At 49.3% G+C, this 23,072-nt stretch overlaps 1 protein-coding gene across 1 annotated transcript in view; it reads left to right on the plus strand.

The window, feature by feature from the left end:
* The window catches only part of MAP2K6 (mitogen-activated protein kinase kinase 6), a gene marked incomplete at its 3' end in the record, with an annotated part of 36,164 nt that extends 21,959 nt beyond the window's left edge, over positions 1 to 14,205 (plus strand). Inside the window, exons 3-12 of the mRNA XM_080356448.1 lie at positions 5 to 53; positions 2,320 to 2,433; positions 2,630 to 2,749; positions 3,469 to 3,585; positions 4,028 to 4,079; positions 5,929 to 6,056; positions 6,757 to 6,834; positions 7,580 to 7,719; positions 10,588 to 10,633; positions 14,128 to 14,205. Of these exons, the coding sequence (XP_080212574.1) occupies positions 5 to 53; positions 2,320 to 2,433; positions 2,630 to 2,749; positions 3,469 to 3,585; positions 4,028 to 4,079; positions 5,929 to 6,056; positions 6,757 to 6,834; positions 7,580 to 7,719; positions 10,588 to 10,633; positions 14,128 to 14,205 (922 nt within the window). The remainder of the gene's footprint in view (positions 1 to 4; positions 54 to 2,319; positions 2,434 to 2,629; positions 2,750 to 3,468; positions 3,586 to 4,027; positions 4,080 to 5,928; positions 6,057 to 6,756; positions 6,835 to 7,579; positions 7,720 to 10,587; positions 10,634 to 14,127) is intronic.
* Between the last annotated feature and the right edge of the window lie 8,867 nt (positions 14,206 to 23,072).

The following is a 23,072-nucleotide window of genomic DNA, read 5'->3' on the forward strand; positions in this document are numbered from 1 at the left end:
GCAGGCCACCCAGAGATCTAGACTCCAAAGCCTGCATCTCTATTGGCGAGGAGGTAAGACCAGGAGTTACGGGGATGAGAAGACCTCTGGGGACAGGGGACCATCCTGGCCTGGCTGCTTGTCCAGGCGGGTTGCTCATGGAATTGCTAAATTTCAGCCAAAAGAAAGGGCAGATTAATAAACACCAGCTATTTAAAAATTGTGGCCTATTTTGTGTGAAATGGGGAGTGGGTAAAAGCCAGAAAGAGCCAACCTGGGGGCTTGTGTGAGCCCTGACAGTCACACCTTGGAAACTGCTTCCTTGACTCACTAATTGCAGCTCATCCCCTGGAAATAACAATTATAAAACAAGGGGATTGCTGACAACAGATTTTACTCTCCTTGGCTGATTTAAAGCCTTATTCCAAAGTATTTCCCTTTGCTAATACAGGCCATCTCATCGGGAATCCGGCTCGGGGTAGATCTTCCTGTCCTGGAAGCAAATTCTTCTGACAGCGTGGAAACTGGTCCACCTGGTGTTACAAAAATATAGCAGGGAGAAAACAAAACCGAGGACAGCTATTTTGATAGGAGAAAATGGCACAGCAGCATTCATAAAAGCGCTTTCAAGCTAGGCAGTAAATTTATTAGGTGCAAAAGATAGTCCTCGGTGTCAGCGAGTTAATTTATGAAGTGAAATGCTAATCCAACAGCGTTTTATAATGTCTATCTTTGGATGCTTTTCTTTCATTTTGGATTTTGTGTTTTCCCTGGCGTGGAGCTGGGGCTGGAAGGTGGAAAGAGTGTGAGATGCCTCTGGAGCGAAATGATGCAGCAGGGAGGCAGAGCAGATGCGCCCATGCCAGGAGCAGAATTCCTCCCTGCAGCCCCAGGAAAAGCTCAAGTGCTCCAAAAAGGCTCCGTGCAAGGAGGCAGAGAGCCCGTGTTGGGTGGTGCAAAGAGAAATACACTTGTAAAACCCAGAGCTCGGTCTTTTTAACGGCTGCAGATATGTGGTTATCTTGGAGGGACTGCCATGCCACGGTTTGCGTTTCCCGTTGATCTGTTGCCTCTTTGGCCAGCCAGGTTCCTTCAGGATGTGCTGCTTCTTCCACCAACATTTCCACACTTGCCCCCGATCCCTGGGGAAAGCTGCTCTCCTTTATCTTTCTTTAAACCTTGCTGCTAAATTTATAGAATTTTATAGAAATGCATAGAAATTTATTTATAGAAATTGAAGATTGGCCTTGAGAGACTCGGCCCTTTTTCCAAGAGAGTCCTGCTGACCGGCAGGAGCAGTGTCAGGCAGGCGGAGATGCTGAAATCTCTGCCATAGCACAAAAACGGCAGTCGGGGCTCCTTTTGCAGGTGATGTAGCTGCGAGTGAATGAGCAGGAGCTCACAGAACCGCAGTGTACGGGCCCTGCACGCCGTGTTATCTCCAGCCAGAACATTTCAGGCTGCAGGTTTTTGTTGGTTTTTTCCTTCTGCTGTGCCGGCAAAAAGCGATGTGGGATTATGCGCCGTGAATCAGTTCATTATGACCCGCTTCTTTCTGTAGGGTGATTGACTGATGTGGTTGTGCGTTCAGCAAACCGAATGAGTGGTTTTAGTAGCAAAGGCAGATTTGAAACCTCCAAAAATAATAATAAGCAAAAAATGGAGCTGCTGCACAATATCGCGGCAGAAAGGAGAAGGGCAGGTTGGAATGCACGGCTCCAAACAAAGTCATCCTTTGTGCAAGGCCAGGAGAAAGAGATCTTGAGTGCTAGACAAAATAAATCCTCCGTGGTTTAAAAATGGGGCACACACAGCTGGTATTTGGTCCATCTACAAGTCTGGAGAAATAAGCTTTTTGCAGGCCTTAATAAAATGGAGATATTTCCATGATTGTTTGTGGGAGGAGGAGGATGGAAGAAAACAATATAATAAAAGGCTGAAGGTGATTCCTGAAGGGAAAAGCTGCCATGGCATTTTCTGTCGCAGCCCTTAGAGGATGGAGAGGCTGGAAGTGGTGGCGGTTGGAGGTGACTGGGGGGACACTGGGTGGCCAGGGGACCATCCCACCAATGGAACTGTCCTTCCCACACCCGCCCTGCTTAGGGTGCTCGTTACGAGGCATGTCTTCTTCAGAACTGCTAATTACTGCACAGTAATTAATCCTCCCAACAGCCCCCGATACCATGATTTTCTTTGTAGCCTCATGACCACGGGTAGAGAAGAGGATGCTCAGAGGTGAATCTATGTGCCAAACAGCTGGATTTTAAGGGCGTTTTGCTCCTTGCGTAGCACATGCACGCAGCAGCCACCTTCGCGCTGATGGTTTTTTTTCCCCTGCAGAATTTTGAGGTGAAAGCCGATGACCTGGAGCCCATCTCCGAGCTGGGACGAGGTGCATACGGGGTGGTGGAGAAGATGCGGCACATGCCGAGCGGGCAGATCATGGCAGTGAAGGTGAGTGACCTCCCAAGGCGCTTTCGGTCTGTGTCGTCGTGCGTGGGCACCCTCTGCACGCTCCTTCGTGCATCTCTAATCTCGCTTGTTCTGATGCATGCTATCACTGGGATCGACTGCTTTCCTTAGGAAATCCTCTTTCCAGACAAAAGCAAAGAGGTGCTGACGGCCAGCATTAAAATGCTTTGTCTTGCAGCGGATCCGAGCCACCGTGAACAGCCAGGAGCAGAAGAGGTTATTGATGGATCTGGATATCTCCATGAGGACGGTAGATTGCCCCTTCACTGTCACCTTCTACGGGGCGCTTTTCCGAGAGGTATGGACATCCTCGAGATTGGTGGATGGATCCTCTCCCACGCTCTGAATTCCCATGTCTAGACTCCCTCAAAGTGCCAGAGGTTTCATCTCCATCTAGACAGGGAGACTTGGTAGAATATGGATTGGCTCAATCCCAACGTGAGTAACTTACAGCTACTTTTGGGTGAGAAAGGAGAGACGTGGTCCCATGTGAGGAGGAGCCCAGGGCAGCCGAGCCCCAGCGCCAGGGTTATGCGAGGTCCCTGTGCTGACACACTGGGGCTTGGTGGTGGCTTTGAGTGATGGGGATGGTGACTCTCAGCCTGATCCAGTAGTGTTAACATTGTCCTGACTTGCACTGAGAAAGCCACATGGAGGAAAAATGTGGAAAGCTCTGAAGAGCGAGATTTATTGAAGAGTTTTATTGCAGAGCTGAACCTTTCCTGGCTGAGCATGTGGGGAACCTCAGTCCTGATAACCTTCAGGACTCCTAAATCACTGTGACTCTGCTTTGGGAAAGGACAGCAGAAAATACACCCTAAATGTTAGTGGGCAGCATTTCGTTCCAGCTGGGATGGAAAGAAAGAGAAAGCCCAGTACAGTTTTGTTGCATGACTTTTAAAAGACAGGGAAGAGGCAGACAGGCCAGCAAAAGGCAAGTGCCAAAGACGACTTTTGCGTGTGAAAGGAGAGGATGGTTTGTTCCAGTGGGCAGATGTTTGCTTTCTTTATCTTCAGGGAGATGTGTGGATTTGCATGGAGCTGATGGATACCTCACTGGACAAATTCTACAAACATGTCATTGACAAAGGCCTGATGATTCCTGAGGACATCTTAGGGAAAATAGCCGTGTCTGTGAGTATTAGCAGGGCGAGAACGGAAGGGAAAGGGTATTTCTTTTCTAAACCAAGTCCTACATGACCCAGGCTCCCTGCTGTATTTGCACCAGGAAGAGCAAGGTCCACAGGCCAGCCCACATGGACATTACAGTATTTGGTCTGAGGTGATGTCATTTATAAGCCATAAATAACCCAAAATGTAGTTGAGAGGTTGCACAGCGTTAGATGTGGGGAGGACCCTCCAGCTCCTTTGCCTTCTTATCAGGATCTAGGATCCCTTGGGAGATCCCTGGGTACCCACCATCACCTCGAGTTGCTGTGAGGGTGCAGGACCCATCTGAGATGTAGTTCTTTCCCTCCCAGGAGGTCTAGTGAGGATGGGCTGGGTGAAGCCAGATAGGATTTGCTCCTCATCATGGTGCTTCCAGCTGTGATTCACTTCAGATTTCTTGTTTCAGATTGTAAAAGCACTAGAACATCTACACAGTAAGCTCTCCGTGATCCACAGAGGTAAGTGCTGGGCACACAGCCGTGACTGTGCTGGTGTCTGTCTGTCCTGCGCTGTGTACTCTCAACCAGGCACAGGGCTCCCGAAATACCTGATATAAAATGGGCCTTGGACAGCAAAAATATTCCCCAGCATCTCCCGAGTAGCAAAACGTAGTCAGAGGAAATGTCTGCTGGTTTGTTCTTTAAAAACTGGATGCTGGTCCCTGTGTCTCCCCGAGGTGGAGGAGGGTTGAGCTCCAGCCTCACCGTGCTTGCAGAGAAGGGGCTGTTTCCCCCTGGGTTGCATTTCCCTAATGCATGGTTGAAATCCACGGTCTGCTTCAACACCTCTGCAAAATTAATACCTAAAATATCCTCAAGAGAATTCATAAATACCCTCCTTAAACTTTTCTGACATTCTCCCATCTAGAGCATCTCAAAGATGCCATGAACACACTTAAACTAATTTGCAGTGTTGCTGCATGACACCTTTATTTTTAAAGGGTCATTTTCAGTTTGTTGTGAGAAGGAAAAAGGCGTCTCTGGTGTGTGACTGCCGGGGAAAGGAGCATCTGAATTGAACAGAGTTCAGCTCGAGCAGGCAGTCACATTTTGTACGTTCTGCATGTGGCTGGGGGTTGAGTTTCTGCCTTCTGTATCATTTACAGTAGGTGGAAAATGCTGCTCGGCTTCTGGATTTCTGTTTACTTGTTTGATTTCCACTGAAAATTGTCTTATTTCAGCATAGTAACAGATGGGTGAGGATCTCAGGTACCTGAAGCTTTTGATTGCAAAGTGCTGATTAGAGAGCAGATGTTAGTGAACTGTAAACCACCCAATTCTAATAAGCAGGACTCACAAGCAGCTTCTGGCCTCCTTCGGATGGTGTTTCAGCTCTTCTATTTAATAGTTTATCATGTGTAGACAGAGGAGCTTCTTGCAGAACAGACTTTATTTGTGGGTGGCAGCAGGGAAAGGATTGCTCCCTTTTGAGGATCAGTACCAGGACAGTAGAAAAGAGGGTAACCTGTGCTACCTGCGCTGTGTTGAGATTTGATCTGGGATTAACCTGACAGGGATGATTCCCTGGCGTGCAGGAAAGCACCTCTCATGGATATCACTTACTGGCTTCTTTCTGTGCCTTAATTTCCCTTTCTGATGTTGATTATAACTGCATTCGCGAGTGTGATGCAAGTGTGAATGCACCAAGGATTATGAGGCCGTGATGGGAAGCAGATAAATCTGGCAGTAATAAATAGATGAGACACTGGCCTGATTTCCATAAGGTGTGGAGCACCCACACGCCTGCTGCCGTTCACGTTGCCTTCAGCTTGGTATCCTTAAAACGAGAGGCCATTTCTGAAATCCTCATCCTTGTCATAGTTTATTGCTCGCTCCCTCCCCTGCAGCCCCTGCTCCTCTTCACCCTTTTCTGCCCACCCCTCATCCTTTTCCCGTGGGTTTTTCCTTTTGCTGGCATGACACCAGGTCCAGCTGGGGACTTGCCAGAGCTGCAGCCGTTTGCAGACACCCTCTGGAGATGCCTCCAGCCCCTGCAAGCACTCTGATGGCTGTGGCCATCTCCTGCACGCTGGGATACGATGGCTTCATGCAGGGTGACCTCCCACCCCCCCAAATCAGAGAGGGGAGTCTGCAAGTGACGGGACACTTGCACGACACATGACAGGCCCATGAGCAGTCACCTGAACTTGCTGTATTTGCGGCCAGACGGATTTCTGGCGTGTGGAAAGCGCTGGAGTCTGCACGGGCACCTTTGGTGCCCTCTGCTGATAGGAAGCTCTTTGTCTTTTTTTTGGCTTGGTGCAGCCACCCATGCATGACTGACTGTGGTATGTGTTCCTTCTTGCAGATGTAAAGCCCTCTAACGTGTTGATCAATACGCAGGGGCAGGTGAAAATGTGCGATTTTGGAATTAGCGGTTACCTCGTTGACTCGGTTGCTAAAACCATGGATGCAGGATGCAAACCCTACATGGCTGTAAGTTGAGCTGCCAAGAAGCTGCTGTGGGACAGCCAGAGGAACATGAGCCTGGGCATCAGGTCACCCTAAAGGGGGAAGGATCAGCCTCCGGCATGTGTCCTGGGGACGCATTTTGGAAGACGTGTCCCTGAAGTTACTTGTAAAGCAGGCAGAGAGGGGAGATGGATCTCATGGGTCAGATCAGATCTCCTGGGCACAGCTTCTTGCTGCCTTATTGCCTCCCTGTGCCCTTGGGGAAGGCTCTGCCATTACTCTGTGTTGCATTTTTGCTGTTTGCCTTGTGGGGACAATAGTTCTTTCCATCTGGGAGGAAAAACAGTCCTCGGGGAAGTGGGTCCCGCAGACTCCTCCTGGGAGCTGCTGTGCAGCCCTGGAGCAGTTGCAGAGGGTGAAAACAGTCCTGGAGAATTGTGACTTGTCACCTGTTACATACCAGATGTGCTGGGTCAGCTCCACCATCCCAGTCCCTCGTGCAGGTACCATCTGCTTCTGGTGACCCATTTCAGTGCCTGCCTTTACTGGCAAGGATGTGGGGCCAGATCTGGCCCCATGACAACCAAGAGGGCAAGCTGGTGGCGTGGACTGAGTGATCGTGACCTGTCACCCTTAAAGACCCACCTGAGGTCAGTGAGCCCTGGGTGCAGGCATTGCCTTGGGGCCGTTGCTGTTCCTCACCCACCTTTGTCTCTGTTCACAGCCTGAAAGAATTAACCCGGAGCTGAACCAGAAGGGCTACAGCGTCAAATCCGATATCTGGAGCCTGGGGATCACGATGGTAGGGTGACTTGGGGGCTTGTGGCGATGCCGGGAAGTTTGAGTGTTACTCGTGTATTTGTTCTCTTCCCCATCGCCCCTTTGATAGTGGTGGCACTGGTTCCCTGGGAAGGTGGCAGGGTGGGAATGGGAATTCAGCTCTGAGGGGACAAGGGAACATGCCGTAGGGTTAAAGGGAAGGAGGATGGAGCTGCTTTGTCAGCTCTTTGCTGCCTTTGGTGGGGTGACACCCTGGTGGGGACGTCCCTGCTGTGGTGGCCGCGGGCTGCCGGGAGATGGCAGCATGGGCTAAGGCGAGGGCGGCCGGCACCGTGTGCCTGTTGCCTCGGAGCAGGTTGGATTTAAAAGCACAAAAAAAGTACCTCCCAGTGCTCAGCAATTTAGCAAAGTCCCCCTGAAGAGAAGGAGGGGTGGGCGGCATCGCCCACGCAGCATTTCCAGGGAATCCATCTGCTCGCAGAGTCATTTTATAGCACAGTTACCCATTGCAACATGGGCTTGCTTTTTAACTTTCTAACCTTTCCCAAGCGGTGTCTAACACGAGGGTAATGGAGGCTGCTGGGTCTCCTCAGGCCTTTCCTTTTTGCTGCAAGACATTGTGGCCAGGCAGGGTGGGGAAATGCCATGTAAAATGCCAAAAAACACGTACCTGGGTGGGCACACAGGAATCCGAAATCCATGGGGCGGGAGGACGAGCTGTGGGGCGTCCACCCGCCATGGCTGAGGCGTGGGCTCTGTCTCCCCAGATCGAGCTGGCCATCCTGCGCTTTCCCTACGACTCCTGGGGGACGCCCTTCCAGCAGCTCAAGCAGGTGGTGGAGGAGCCGTCGCCGCAGCTCCCGGCGGAGAAGTTCTCAGCGGAGTTTGTCGACTTTACCTCGCAATGGTAAAATAACTCTCTTGGCCCCCGCCATGTTGTGGGAGGCTGAGGAGGGCAGGTACCGGCAGCCTCCTGTGTGCCTGTTGCCACGGGCATCTCTCTGGGGTACAACCCACATTTTTGAACAAATTTTTGAGCAAAACTTTTCTCCAGGGGAAGGGCCGTGCATTCACAACCTCACCAAACCCTGAGGACCAGTCTGTGACCTGGCGCTGTGCAGGCAACTCACCCTTTGCCAGAGCACCAGTGGTGGTGGCTGTGGGGCCCTTTGATGCCTGAGGTGGCGAGGAACAGACCTGTTTGCTTTGAGGAAAGGATTTAGGGGACTTTCTCAATCCAATTTCCCCCACATCAACAGCACAGGGTGTCTGTGGGCAGGTGCAGGCAGGTGGGACTGCTGGGTCCCTCATGTCTCCGTGGCCGGTGAGGACACAGAATGGCTGCCCCTCCATGCCTCCCGCACCTGAGGGGACACGGCTCTGAGGGCAGGGACAGCACAGAGTTTGCCCCACGGGGGCCCCCGCCAGCAGCCGTCCCGCTACCGGGGCCCTCTGGCTGCTGCGCTGCTTTCCCTGGGACTCGGAGCTGGAAGCAGCGGGAGAATTTGGCTGCGGCGTAGGAAAAGGCTTGGAGCAGATGCAGGCTGTCTGGAGGCTGAGATTGCTGCGTGAACACACAGGCTCTCCCAGCACCCGGGGAGACTCACAGCTGCCCTCGTCGTATGGTTCAAAGAGCCCTGGCAGCGGCCCCGCGGCTCCTGACGGCTGCTCCCTCCAGCTTCCCTGGAAACCGCCTGGGAGGCGTTTTTTGTGTGGTTTTTTAAATTTTTTTTATTTTCCAGGCACTGCAGTGCCATCCACAGCTTGCCAAGTTGGCAGGTGGATGGTGGGTTAGCATGGTAGCCAAGAAAGGACGGCAGATCGACAAATACAGAAATGTGAGATTGTTCCCAAGCTGCCAGCGTCAGGGCCTGGAGCCCGGCCGGCTCTGCTGTGACCCAGGAAGGGGATTATCAGCCACTCCTGCCCGAGGACTTTAAGTACTGACACTCAGATTCTTCATAGTCTTGTTCAAACATGTTTTTGAGGTCCCCGTGATTCGGCCGCACCTCTCTACCAACCTGCATTGGGGAATACCTGCCAGTGCCCACACCGCTCTGTGTCTGTCAGAGGTGAGAGCTGGCTTGGAAAAACCCTCTCACAAGACGCCCACTGTTTTTGCAAGGCCCACACAGAGATTTTGGACCAGCTACCTTTCTCCCATGCTGCTGGCTCGCTGCTTGTTATTGCAAAGTTGCCTGTTTGTGCCAGGCAGGCTGTTATTCCCCACTGAATAGTTTGCTTTTGCAAGCAGGGTGTCTTGCAGCTCTAGCTGTGGCTGATTTAGGAGTAGGAGGTCCACAGCTGTTCATGGTGGTTGCAGTGAGAATGACCCTGCTGAGCAGCACTTATGCCTCAAAAGCTCATGCTTTAGGGAGCATGTGGTGGTCCTCTCTTTGCAAATCCTATTCCCTAGGAGTGCTGAAGATCCCCTCAATGCCAGTGGAGCGGCATGGATTCAGAAGAACGAGCTTTGGCTGCGGGTTGCACCAGTTTTGTGTTGTTCAAGTGTGAGATTTCTTCCGACACTGAACCAGGTCACATCAGCTCAGTGTATTGAGACTGGCCTGGCCTAGGGCTGTGTCAAATTCAAGAGGTCACAAAGTGAATCACACCATTGGGACAGCGAAAGTTCGATTACCTGTAGGGGCTGCAGGGAAGTTCCTGGGTTGTCTGAGTCAGGATCAGACATGACTTTTCATTCCTGAAGATTTACATGGATTTCAGTAACTTATCACCAAATTTCCTGCTGTTAGTAACCTGGGAACAAGGTTTTTTTTTTGTAGGGGTTCTAAATTATAGATTTATACTCAAGATTATACTCAAATCCTGCTTCTGGACACACCTAACCTTCATATCCACCTTAGCATCTCAACTTGGGCTGCTTTTGAGCTCAGAGGATGTGACACATCCCGTACCTTCGGTTCAGCAGTATTGGCACGTATCGTTACTAGGTTCCTCTGTTCATTCACAACACGACACTAAACATGAGCCCGCTACACACAGCAAGCAGGAAATATCTATTCAGTGTGTGTCCTCCGCTTCCTCTGGGCTCCGGCAAATCCCAGCAGAGGAGTGACTTATCATCGCCGAGGTTCTCACTTTTGTTTTGCTCAGTGTGACACCTTTTCCCCGCCACCGACGTGTACGTGTGTGAAGATCTTTTCAAGTTGCTCCAAGTGTCTTTCCCCTAAATACACGGTCAGGAAGTGAGTAGAGATTACGTCCTGTCTTTTAAAAGCTATTTTCTGCTGGAGGGAAACCAAAATAACTTCCAGCTACAACCCTCCAGAGCCATCTGTTGTAGGAGAGAGGAGAAAAAAAGGATGTCCCATGTAACCGTTCCCACTGATAACAGTGCGGTGATAAACAAACAGTTGTACACGTGCTTGGGAGCCACTCCGTGACCGCTCCCAATTAGAGGTTAGAGGCTGTATCCATTGCCTTACTCGCTGGTCTACTGGATAATACCCACAAAAACCAATTGTACCCGGCTCCCAGCAACAGGCAGTGTCTTGACTGGTATCTATGGTGTGTCTGGATCTCTCGTTTGACCTTGTGCTCACTGCACTGTGTGTACCCAGCACCGTGCACTATCCAGAGCCCATGTGCAGGTGGTATGGGCTGTAGGTGTCCTGAAGGCCTAAGCTGTTTACTTAACGTACGAATGAGTAGTTGAACTTACTCTACAGGGACTTGAAACCTTGCTTTTGTCATGGTATCATTTTGCATACAGAATGTAACTTTTAAAAATTCTCTTCTTTTTTCATTAAAGCTTGAAGAAGAATTCCAAAGAACGGCCAACATACCCAGAGCTTATGGTGAGTGTGCCTTTGTTAAGCAGCGTATCGGTTCAGAGCTGAGATGGGTTACAGTGGGATGCTGAAGACATGGTTTCCAATAGTGACTGGTGATTTGAGATACTTAACATCTCTATTTTTGTAACAGATGTGAAATTCATGGTGCTTGAGGGTCTTGGGAGGGTGACTGCAAATCAGAGATGCTCTATGAGATGTCATTCAGGTGTTATTCCAGTCAGCTCAACAGAGAAAAAGATGTAAAAGCAGTTAACAAATGTGCTGAGGAGCAAGACATAGGCACTGGAGAGTCAGATGGTGAGGATAATAACATCTTCCTCTTGGGTTTGCATGGTGCTTTCAGGCACCTGAGTGACATGGTGCACCACAGATGCTCCCCATGGGCTGCAGGAGCTGGGTGGCCTGCGAGTCTTTACTGTCACCATGCCACGCAGAGGAGACTTTTTGGACAGAGTAATTCCTGGATGTTAGGGACAGAGACGAGTCTGTGACTAATAATTCCGGTTATTGAATTTCATCTGCTGCTTAGACACTTTGCTGTGAGCACGTCTAGGACAGAGGAATAACTAAGGGAAAAAATGCTGATAAAGGCTCACGACGGGGGAAACGTGAGGCAGCGCAGGGCTTCGAGGTCAGCTGCACTTCACCGCCGAGCTCCCAGCACACAGACACTGGTGTTCGCTCAGCCAGAGCTCTGGGCTGGAGCTGCTGAGAACAGGGGCTGTGCTGAGATTATTCTGCTAGAGCTCCACAGCTTCGTGGCCTCTCTCTCTCCTGACTTGCTGGTATTGATCCTGCTGCTCCTAATAGCCAGCAAAAAGCTCTAGAGCTTAGGAGTCCATGTTTTACTCCTGTAAGCATCTAGTTGGTTTTTTACTCTCACCTGATTCACAGCTTGCTGAAGGCAGGAAGGTCCTAACTTTGATATTTCTGAGGATCTTGACCCAAACGCTTGCCTGTCCCTGTATGCCCACTCCTGTCTGGTGCCACTGGCAAGATCTTCTGGATCCTTCCACCCTTAGGTGGAAACTGCTGCAGAATTTCCTTGGGCACTGATGTCTCCTACCCCATAACTCTTAGGACGTGCATTATGCCAAGCAGAGGATCAGCCTTGTCACTGCCTCACGCCATCTGCTCGGAGGTGTTGGGACCTCTGCAGTGTGGAGCTGCCAGGGTTTAAGGTGCTCTCTACCTGCAAGACATGCTGGAAATCCATCTTACCTATTGGATGTGAGTTGGAAGCAATGAATAATTCCCATAGCATTTCTTGCTGGGCCCCGTAATGTAGTTAGACTATATATGGATCAGATTTACACTCAGTTTGCCCAAATACTGGTTTCACACAAAGGGAGGCCCAAGCTTTATGCCTCATTTTTTTTGCCTTTTTAGTTTTTAATTATTGAATAAATACATACATATTTTAAGCAAATTTCTGAAGTTTGCCAAGTGGCCTTTTATCAAGAAGGTTCACCAGAGCAGCTCTGTCTGTTGCAGCATTAATACCCATTGGCAAGCAAGCGCATTTCTATTGAATTAGGTTCTTGGATCACCTCTCCAGAGTATCTCAGTGCTGTGGTATTTTATGGCTGACATGGATGTTGCGAGGTCTTGTGGTTGAGGGTTGCTGTTTTGTTGTTTTTTGGGGTTCTTTCCTCCCTCCTCTCTCTCTTATGGCATTAAGTTGCGGTACTGGATTGGACTTGTCATTTAGACCAAGACTGCTCCCTTGCTTTCCTGTGGAATTGAGGTTTCTCATGGAAAATATGACTCTGTGCTATCTTGAGCATCAGGAAAACTGATACAAATGCTTAATTTCATTTGCAAACCCACTTCCCCAGGTGAAGCGGAGCGTGAAACTACTGCAGGACTCCTCTCCGGTGGTCTGCACATTGCATGGAGCACATCCCACCGGGCATGGGGTGTTTTGTGCCATAACCAAACTCAGGCGTTGCAAAGGGCTTTGGGCTCACTGAGAGCCGGTGCTGTTGGCCACCACTGCCACCCATGTCACGCTTGCGGGCATTTCCAGGCTGCAGTAGCTCTGCTTTGGGCGCAACTTAGCTGGGATGTGAAAGCAGCAGCATCACGCTGGGATAGTAACGCAGCAAGCCCTTGGGGCCAGGTCTCTGAGAGTTACTCAGGACACTTCGACTCCCATGACTGTCTGACCCAGGGAGACCTTAAGTGATGTCTGGATCCTTGCCTCAACCCATTTCAGCTCTGTTTCCCACATAATTGTGCTTCCTCTTCCTTGCTAGTGTGTCTTTGGGTCGCTTCCCGGCTTCTCAGAGCTCCCTCTTTTTATTCACTTGGTAACTTTCCGCTCAAGCCCACCTTGGAAATTCTCATTTCCTTGCTCCTCTTTTCCCTCCATGTGGCCACAGCCATAAATGATCATTGAAATAGCCAGTGCTCAGGGACTGGGGTGAGGGGCAGGTTTGAAAGATCCTGCAAACTCCTAGTTGTCTTTAACAATCTGGCTTGAAATGAGAGCGTCAAGAATCAAAGTGAGCTCCTTCAGCCTGTGTATGGGATGTACAACAGCATTTTGCACAGACTGGACATCACTTGTCAGCCCCACAGGGCCCCAGTTGCCTTTTGGTTCTCTCTGACACCCTCCATACAAAGAAATAAATACAATTAACTGCCAGGACACTGGGTGTTAAACAGCATTTGGTGATTTCAGTTGGAAGTTGGCCCATCTCAGCTGATATGTTGCAGCCCCCAGCAGCAAACCAAGTCGCTGGTGCTAGCAGAGATGGGCTTTGCTGTTTCTGTCAGGGGGCATTTGCTTGTGTTTTTTGGGGTTTTATTCTCCTTACACATATTTTTCCATTTGTGCTGAAATGTAGGCAAGATTTTCTGGCAGGATGTCTTCCCATGTTGGTCACAATTAAGTAGTTAAACATACAACTGCGGATGGCTTTCCAGCCGGGATGGCTTTCCTCTTTGCGGTGGTTAGGGGTAAAGTAGCCATCTCCTGCTGGGAGTATGAGCAATTGCAGGGAAGAAATGAGACTCCAAAGTCACCGGAGGGTAAATACACAGATAAAGCAGGAAACTGAGGGAAAACCCACTGCAGTCAGCCTTCCTGCAAGGTTTTCCTTGCTCCTGTCGGAGCTGCTGTGCGGTAGGGTGGGTAACCGCCGTCTCAGGAGGAGCGCATCTTCCGGGGCACCGCGTGTGCCGAAGGGCACGATGTGCCAGAGATGGAGGCAGTGGGTTTTAATATTTTGCTTCAAGAGCAGCGCAGCTCAGCCCTTGCAGCCAGGACGAGGTGTAGAGGGAATCCGGGAGGGCAGCACAAACCTGCAGCGTTCACAGAACGGCCCCTCGGGCTCCCTGACTTGCCTCAGCTGCAAAACAGAAAGCCCAACATTACGATCCCCAGCAACAAAATTTGGGCTGTCCTGAAGATTGCTTGAAAAGGTTTTAGGCTTGGTCCTCGGTGTCGTGAATAATAAACTTTTCTATTTGTTCTCTCTTTTCTTCCCCAGCAACATCCTTTCTTCACCCTGCACGAATCCAAAGAGACAGACGTCGCCTCTTTTGTCAAACTCATCCTGGGAGACTGAGAACTGGACTTGTAAATGAATTGCCCTTCTGTGGACTGGTGGGTGCAGGGGAGGGGCACGTGGCAGGACTTGCCATGGAAGCACCAACAGAAAGTCGCCGTGTTTTGTTTTGTTTTGTTTTTATTCTGAGAAACCCCCGCCTCGCCGAAGTTTTTAAAAGGGTTCTTTGGTATCCATAGTGACATAGAACGAGCTGGTTAGTGAAATGAATTTTAATAAGGTTGATAACCTTAACACAAAAACAAAACAAAAAAAAAATTAAGAGAGTGATTTACATATTTAATGACAGTGGAAATCCTCCTTCCTAACTTTCTCCTCATCCCCTTTCCCTTTCCCCTGAACCAGAATTTGCTTTGTCATGGTAATAGGTGCTATGGTAGTCATGAAGTTGTATGTAGATTTCTATTTTGTCCCTTCCATTATTTTAATATTTATGTTAAGTGCTTGATGGAATAGATTTCTGTTTTATATGAGGATGAATGCGTGGTGATGATGATGATGCAAAATGAGGCCACAGCAAGCAATAGTTGTAGGGCTTTGCTGGGGAACAGGTGTCAAAGGAAAAGAGAAAGAAGAGACAAAGTGTCTGTGTCGTGGAAGATATTTAATGTGCATCGTAAAAAGAATTTATAAACAAGGCTCCTGGCTCAGCTACTTGAGCTGCTCTTGCAGGGAGAGGCTCTGCCCGGGGAGAACCTCTGCCCTACGTCCCACTGACTTCCTCTGCTGTATCGGGCAGGTGATGAGGTCTGGAGTGGGAAGACATTGAGAGGATAAAAGCCCTAGGGGGAAATAAATTGTTAGATAAGTTGCACAAAGATCAGGAAGGAGGAGGCTGCGGTGGTCAGTCCCCACCTGCCCGCAAGCCCAGCAGCATTGCAGTGCCTGGGGCTCCCTTGGGCTGGGGATGAGCTGCTTTGGGTCTCAAAGGGAGTTCCTCTCTTCTTTTCCACATGGGAAAGGATAACAGTCTGCACAGCACAACATCTGTGAAAAATGGGATATCTCAGCACGCGTTTCCAGGGCTCTCAGCTCTGCATCAGCAGCAATCCCTCCGTGCTTGCCCACGGAGTTTGAGAGCGTTAGCAAGCTCCCCTGGAGCCTGTGCCGGCATGAGGTTTGGGCCATGTCCAGCGCTGGTTGGGATGCTGAGGGCAGCCGGGAGCACTGGGCTCCAGCACGGGCTGCAGGTGTCCCCCTGAGAGCTGCAGCCTGGGAAACCACGCAGGGAAACCACAGCCCACCCTGATCAGGAGCTCGTTGCTGTTGGCTGGGTCGTCAGAGCAAAGCTGCTAGCCAGGGGCAGGAGCAAGGCAACGAAGTTACTGTCTGGAGAAAGGGGTGACTGTGCGCTGCAAGGTGCTGCTGTGGGTCTGGAGCAAGGCCGCTGGCTCCGGATTGACACTGGTTTGACTGAGCCAGAGCTGCACAGCTGCCTTGCTCGCCTCTGAGGTCCTTTGCCTGTGGCTCCTTCCCCCGGCCCTGTGAAGGAGCATCCCTGTGCGTGCGGCTGTGCCGGAGTGTGTGTGTGTGCCTGGTGCCTGCTCACTTCTCTTCCCCATCCATCGCTTCAGGGCAGACCCCCAGAATCAAATCCCAACCAGAAGCACGCCTTGCTTGGCAATATTTAAGTTGTGCAGGATGTAATTGAGCCTGAGATCCAGCCCTTTCTCTCCCCGTTTAGTGGCACCAATCTCTGTTGATGCAGGTTGGGCTTCTGGACTGGCCCGAGTGTCTGTTTGGGAAGCGATCCTTTGGAAGGGCTGATGGGGAGGGCAGGATTTAGAGCTGGGGTTCCCAAATGGTGGTACCTCTTGTGCTAGGGACACGCTGACCACTTGGAAGAGGTGCCTGTAGACACTGCCAGTGCCTGGGCTGCCACCATCACTGCCACGACAGAGGTGGCTGTCAACCCTAAAATAGTGCAGCTCTGCTTGGGGGCCAGCATCGAAGGAGACAGGAGCATTGCCCATGGGGATTTGCCGGTCCTTGTGCACTTCAGCTGCAGAGAAGGGAGGTGTGAGGAGGGCTCGCGAGGGTTTCCTGGCTGCAAATTGCTCATGGGTTGTGCAGACGCTGGGGAAGAAGTTCCCTGTCCTCAGCCCGTGTTCTACAAGCCTGCCCGGCCCTCAGTAACAATAAGCTCCATATTCTGCTTTGTGTGGAGGGGAACCTTTCAGGTTACATTTTGTTGCGGATGAAACACGAGGATGTTTTACTTCGCAGTGTAATTTTAAGAGGCCTCGCATGGCTCATAATCTGCCCTCTCATATTCCGTGGTGTGTGTGTGTGCGTTTTCTCTGTCTCACTTTCTCAGAGTCGCAGAGCTGTTTTGATTGATTGTCCTCAGCTGCAGCTAAAAGTCCAGCCAGCCAGTTTATAGAGTTGGTTCCAGCATCAATTCTCGCTTTGAAAAACATGACATTTAAAACCACCCTTTGGTTTTCCTACATATGGATCTGATGCTTTTGTTAAAGATTGTTTTTGCTGCTTTTCTCTTGGAATATAAGTCTCATTTGGACACCACATCTCCTTGACCTCAGAGCACCTTTATTTCAGTGCCATTGTAATTGACAGGTTGAATTTATGAGATACTGTCAAAATTCAGTATTAATAGCAGATATTAATGTCACCAGCGTTTTCCAATAGAAAATTAATGTCAGTGTTGTCTGCAGCTAGCAACCCTCTCAAATGATTCCTACATGCCTCGACACAACATGCTGAGTGCTCTCTTTTATGCTTTTTGCTCTTGCAGTGCTTGGGCCGTCTAATCCCGTTGTTTTAATGACATTACAATAGGGCGTGCAACAAATCACTTCACTTCCCTCCTGCTTCTCCGTGACTTTTTTCCTTTAGAAGTCATTTGTGTCAGCCCAGAGTAAGTGTGAATCCGTATGACCGGTGTGAATGAAACCAGCGATCCAAGCGATCACTGCAGAAGGTGGTTATGGCAGGAGGGAAGTGCAGAGGTTGTCTGTCTGTCTGTCCCTGCATGCCTTGTGGTGTGTGTGGACACAAAGCTTGGCCTGCCCCAGGATTTTCTTAGAAGCTCGAGCCGGTGGTCTCAGCGCCAGGAGGAGAGTGAGGGATTCCTGTGTTCTTAAAGGCTCTGAAAACGTGCTGGGCTACACAACAAAAATCAGCCTTTACTCTTTCATTTGCTTGTAACGTCTGTGAAGATGAAAAGCCTTTGGTCAGCGCTCAGAACTTTGCTTGGCTGCACTGTGAGCGCAGGGTTGCCTGGGGCAGGCGTGGTTGCTGGGACATGAAGCTTTTCCCAACAGCCGTGCCCGTGAACAGCCAAGGTGTTGAGGCTTAAAGCTGTTCTACAAAAAGCTCTTTATTTTCAGACTGCACAGGGCTCTGTGCATGTTAGATTGCTCTGAACTGGGATTATTAAACTGCAAAAGTAGCAGGTCTCGTGCCATAGACCCCAAAACAATGCAAAACCACACCAGGGAGTGGAGAGGACGGAAGAGCCGTGACCTGGAGGAGCTGCGTGAATTAATTCCAGCACAGTTCCCCATTTGCAGGGCCGGGGGGGCCTCTCTGCTCTGCCGCGGGCAGAAGTTATCAGGCTGCATAAAAAAGATGTACAGCCCATCCCTGTGGCAGGTGGTGGGGGACCACTGGGCCATGATGTTCATCCTCTTTTGTCCCCCACCATACAGCTTTTGGTGTCCCTGCAACCTCTGGATGCCTGAGACCCCACTGTCACTAGAGCTCTTGAAGTGTCCCTGGCAGAAAAGCGACTTTCTGGGTCCCCAAGAGCCCAGTGGTCCCTTAAACTTCAAAGAGAAGTTGAGGGCGTTTGCTGGTTACTGTTTTTAAACGCCGTGTTCGTGCTGCTGCAGTGGGTGAAATGCCCGTCTTTTCTGGAGATTTTCCAGGTGTACAAAACTTTACACAGTTACCTACGTACTGTATTTCTGCATTTTTCCTGACTTTTGTCAGATTTACTGCTGAGGAAGGTGGCATTTCTGACTTGTTGAAGAGGTGGGAACACCACCTTTTGTGATGGAGAAGGCAGTTGGGGGGTCAGTACTCACAAAAAGCTCCAAAAAACAATCTGCAGCTGAGCTCCCACTTGTTCCACAGGTACAGAGGGAGGTGGTTTTGTGGCTGCTGGGTCAGTGCTACCTACGCCTTGTCTTGGTGGGACACGGTGTTGCCTGATGCCGAGGGCAGAGACACCAGCGTACACTGCTTTATCTGGGATGTCTCCATAGTTGCTGCAAGCTAAGTATTTACTTGTACATTGCCCTCCTTTCCTAGACATTTTTGAAGGGAAAATCCTGCTTGGCCAACAGAGCATTGCTTTAGTGGCTGGTCTGATGTAGTTCAGACAAGGTTCCCACCAGCTCCCCGTTTAATAGACCTCTTTTTGATTAAAAACAAACCCCAAACTCCTCGCTCAGAAAAGCCAGCCAAGATGCTCTTTTTTTTTCCTCTCTCTTCCATCTTGTTCCTCTCAGAGGAACTCTGGGGGCCCGTCTTGGTGCTTTCACTCTTCCACATGCCAAAGATTGCTACATCCCTCTTAGTTACGCTCCTGCCAAACCAGATCTTATAGTCTTGCCTCAAAAAATCATCCACTTCCCTGCTCCTCGGGGTTCCTTTTGTTGCTGTTGCTTTTTCATTGAATTTCCTCCTGTTTATTGACATGTCTATTGTTGAGCTTCCTGGACACATGCAGCACTCTTTTTCGGGTACAGAGAAAGACAAATAGTTGCCTTCACTGGTCTGCCCCTGCTGTTGGGGAAATACTGCTGGCGATACGATTCCTACAGCTGGGGATGGGGCTCAGTGAGAGCTGGGGTCATGGAGGGTGTAAACTGGCATTTCTCCATTGGCTTGGCTGGAATAAGGCCAGTTTTGTCCAGCTGAGAATCTGTCCTTAATGTCTAAACAGTTATTACACACTAATAAAGATTAATGATTGTAAATCCCCACGGATTATACATAAAACGGCAAGTTTTACTCATTAATCTTTATTGCCATATTATAGCTGTTTATGTTAGAAGGGTCGTCTCTTTTTGGTCTGAACGTGCACTTAGGAGGTGGGGGTTGAGCATGGGGGAGGCGAAGGGTGGACAAACCAGACCAGATGTCCACGTGTTTTACAGGCTGTGTCCTCCCCCCCAGGTTGGTTGTTTCCTTGAAAGCCATTAACCAGCAGCAAAGGATGTATCACAGAGCTTTGTCCGCTTCGCTGGCCTCTGGCTGAGCTATAAAATCCAGATTGTTTCTGGTGAGAAGGGATCAGATCTCCTAATTAATATTTCAGCTCAGCCTTTACTGGAGCAGATGGATAATATGAAATTTGATGTGTGCTCTGGCAGGCCAGAGCTCTGCAGTGCAGTGAGATTCACTCTGGGATTGTGGCTGGAGAGATGCTTTCTGTGTGGTAGGAAGCTGGGTTGCAGGTTGAAAGGATGCTGCTCCTTCACATAACCCCACACCATAAAAACAGTTGATGTTGTTAATAAAGAGGGGCAGAAAAAGCTCAGTTGCATCTCAGCTTTCATGTGTTTGTAGATGTGTGTAGATACAGGTAGGAGCTGGTGGTACCAGTGGTCTGGACAGAAAGGTTCTTGTGCTATATAAATAAAAAGGAATCTAAAGACAGTAAAATGCAAGAGCAGTCTTAATGAGGTAGGGACAAAATGAGTCCTTTAATAGGCAGCTGGTGCCAATCCGCTCTGCCAGGAAAGGTCTGTAGTCGATGGGGAAGGCTGCTGGAGCAAAAAGAGAGGGCAAACAGACAGCCACAGACTTGGTTGGGTACATAGCTTGGTGAGACTGGCCTGTCTCCCCTTTCTCTGGCTGTTTATACCTTCAGGCCCATTTGTAGGTAAGGAGTTTGCTCACAGGTCCCTCATTGCCAATGCATCCCTACTTCAGCAAAAAGAGACAAAATCTAAAATCCAAAAGAAACCCACAAGGAAAAACTGGAAGTGAGCTGATGCTCGTTGCCTGCTGCGTGCTCTTGTGCATTGCTGCTGGCGAGATATTTAACGGACTTAAATGATGGGGAACTCATTAGAATAAACATTTTAAGGTGGTCTCGAAGTAGCCTAATGGTGGAAATACCAAATTTACAGGCCATGGGGATAAATGAATTCTTCAGGGGTCTGTACAGCCAGCAGTGCCGTTCTACTGGGAGCGATTTTGGCTGCATGACGTTTATTCCATGGCCTCCTTTAGTGCGCTCCTGGTTTGCTACAAAGCTCTTTGCCTCCATTGATACCTTAAGTCTCAGCCACCTTTAGGTTTTGTGTTTTACTGTCTGGGATTTTACTCGCAGCCTTTTTTCTGGGCGGTTGGGCAGAGCGAAGGAAAGGGAGAGCGGCCCCCAGCCAGCTCTTGGCTTTGGGAGAGGAAGGTCCTGCCTCTCCGTTACTCAATTAATGGGACACACAGCCAGAGCCTTGCTACCCTGCAGGTATCCAGCCCAAGTGAGAACTTCTCCCTTTGTGCTTCGCTGCCATCGCATTAAAAATCCCTTCCTGGAAACAGAGCGGCTCTGGAGCTGCAGCAGCTTCTCTCCGAGGCGGCTTGTCCTCGGGATGGGCCGCCTTTCCTTCCTCGAAAGGCTCTTGGGTTTCTCTCCACGATGGGGCAAAAGTCCAGCGGCTGCGAGGTACCGCGAGGATACGCTGGGAGAAGCTTTGGAAGCATCTTGAGCGCTCTGGAAATAGAGATGGAAATCTCAAAAGATCAGACGTCTTTCGGCAATTTCCAAAGCTATGTGGTTTTCGCCAGACCTGAAAACCCTTCCTAGAAGTTTATTTCAGGGTATTTTGGTATGTTACTTTCGCTTTTGGGCCCAGCTAAATCCAGGAAGCTCAGAATAGTGTAATTTTTAAATAAAGACTAAACACACCCCAAGTATTACTGAGCCGATCAGGAAAGTTTCTGTTTGGTTTCTCTTACAGGAAGAATTCAGGCCAGCTCAGGGTTTATCCTAATTCAGGCTGGTTTTGCCCCAGATTATTCTTCTTCTTGAGAAAATAAGACGCCAAGCCGTGGTCTTTCCAAAATGCTGTGACCAGTCACGCAAGGGTACGAACCACGTTGTGCCAGAAGGTGGATGGAGATAAGTGGTCCAGGGAGAGGCGGCCAACATCTGATGGTTGGAACGAGCAGTCTGGCAGCAAGCGTGCCCGCGGCCTCCAAAACCAAAGGTAGATACAGTTTCCCCAGGGGTTGCGTGATGGAGGTATCAGGGTCTGCCAGGTCTCGTTTTTTTTCCCTCTAATAAAGAACATTCAGTCATCGTGGAGAGTCCAGGAACAATATCTGAAAGCCTCCGGTATTTCTCAGCCCAGTTGTGTGGGGTTTTTTTCAGGATGGATACCGCAAAAAGTCGGGAAGGACCAGGTGTCCTTCATTTACGCAGCCAGACTGAGGAGATGTAGATCAAGTGCCTCGTAAGAGCCAAATAGGTGTGTTTAAAGATGAATTACAGTCTCCGTCATAACTGTTAAATCAGGATCAAATTTTCTCATGTACAGGTGCAGCTGCAGAGTTCTCCATCCACATTTAGCCCAGATTTAGTTATTAGCCCTGGAGAAATACCTAAGAGCACGGACTGTGCCATTTGGAGGACGTCTGGCAGGTTGGGGCTCTGCAGGGTACAAAGTACAGCATCGCCAAAAACAGCACCGGGCTCCAAGTATTTCCTACATAATCTAGATTACGAAATGCATTTCCAGAGCTCTGCCACTGCTTCGCTTCCTCCGCAATTGTGAATCGAGTGGTTCGTGCTTGGCGACAGCTGTCACTGTGCCAGCGGGGCTGCTGGAAACAGCCACAGTGTACAAAGAGTTGGGATTTTGCGTTTGTTTTTTAACAGCACTGCCTTGCGGGGGGAGCTGCTGAATGGAGTTTCTTGCAAATGGGAAATGGGTTGGAGTAAAACTTGCCATTTCTCGCAGAAGGAAGGAACTAAAAATGCCCGAAATCTTCAATTTAAGGAATTACAGTTTTACTGGCAAAGATCCGTGTTTAGCATCGAAATATATGAAATTTCTAGAATTTCGGTCTGGCGGTGTGAAATCTGCTCTCTCGCGAGATGGCGGGAAATTTGTAATAAGGTTATTTCTACGTACTTCCAGCTAAAAAAAGAACTGAGCACAATGGGAAAGCAACCACTTCCCAGTGGTCTGCTGGTCCTGAAGAGGGCACAGGGAAAGCAGCTGTGTTGTGAACACGGCAGAAAAGAGGCGCCTTTCCAACCTGCCATCGGGAAGGTCCTTATTTTACTTTATTTTTAGGATTATTTTTCTTACAGTAACATTATTTCATTTCAGAACTGTGAAAGTTTCTGCTTTTCCTTACGTGTGGGAGGCTGATTATTCTTTTTCATGTTCTCATTATTTATTATTTATGCATTTCTGGTACTAGACAAGATGTGCTGAAGGCATCTCCCAGCCTACCCTCCAGCCTTATGGAATACCTATAGGATCTCTTGACAGCTGGGATGGCAACTGGCAGTAGCTGGCTAATTATTATTTTAAATTATATTTATAGCAATTTAGATTTTCTTTTAGTCACCTGGTTTGCTCTAGAATTAGGGATGGGGATAAGGAATATTTCGTAAAAAAGTGGATTTTTTTAATGTTTCTTTAAACATTGTGGAGGCTTCTGAGTAAACCCGCTCACACTTTTTTAATACGAAAAGCACCGCTTGGGTTGTAGTTGTTCCTTCAAGAGGGGTTTGGCTTAGCATCAGGGTTCAGTTTAAGTGGTAAAAATGTTTAGTGTCACAACGTCATTAACCAGAAGTTCATTGGAATTCTGAGGAAGTGATAATTTTCCACCTGACAAATCAAATCTGGTTGGTGATGAACTTGGTTTGACCA

Source organism: Nesoenas mayeri (genome assembly GCF_963082525.1).
Source record: "Nesoenas mayeri genome assembly, chromosome: 19".
NCBI lineage: Eukaryota > Metazoa > Chordata > Aves > Columbiformes > Columbidae > Nesoenas > Nesoenas mayeri.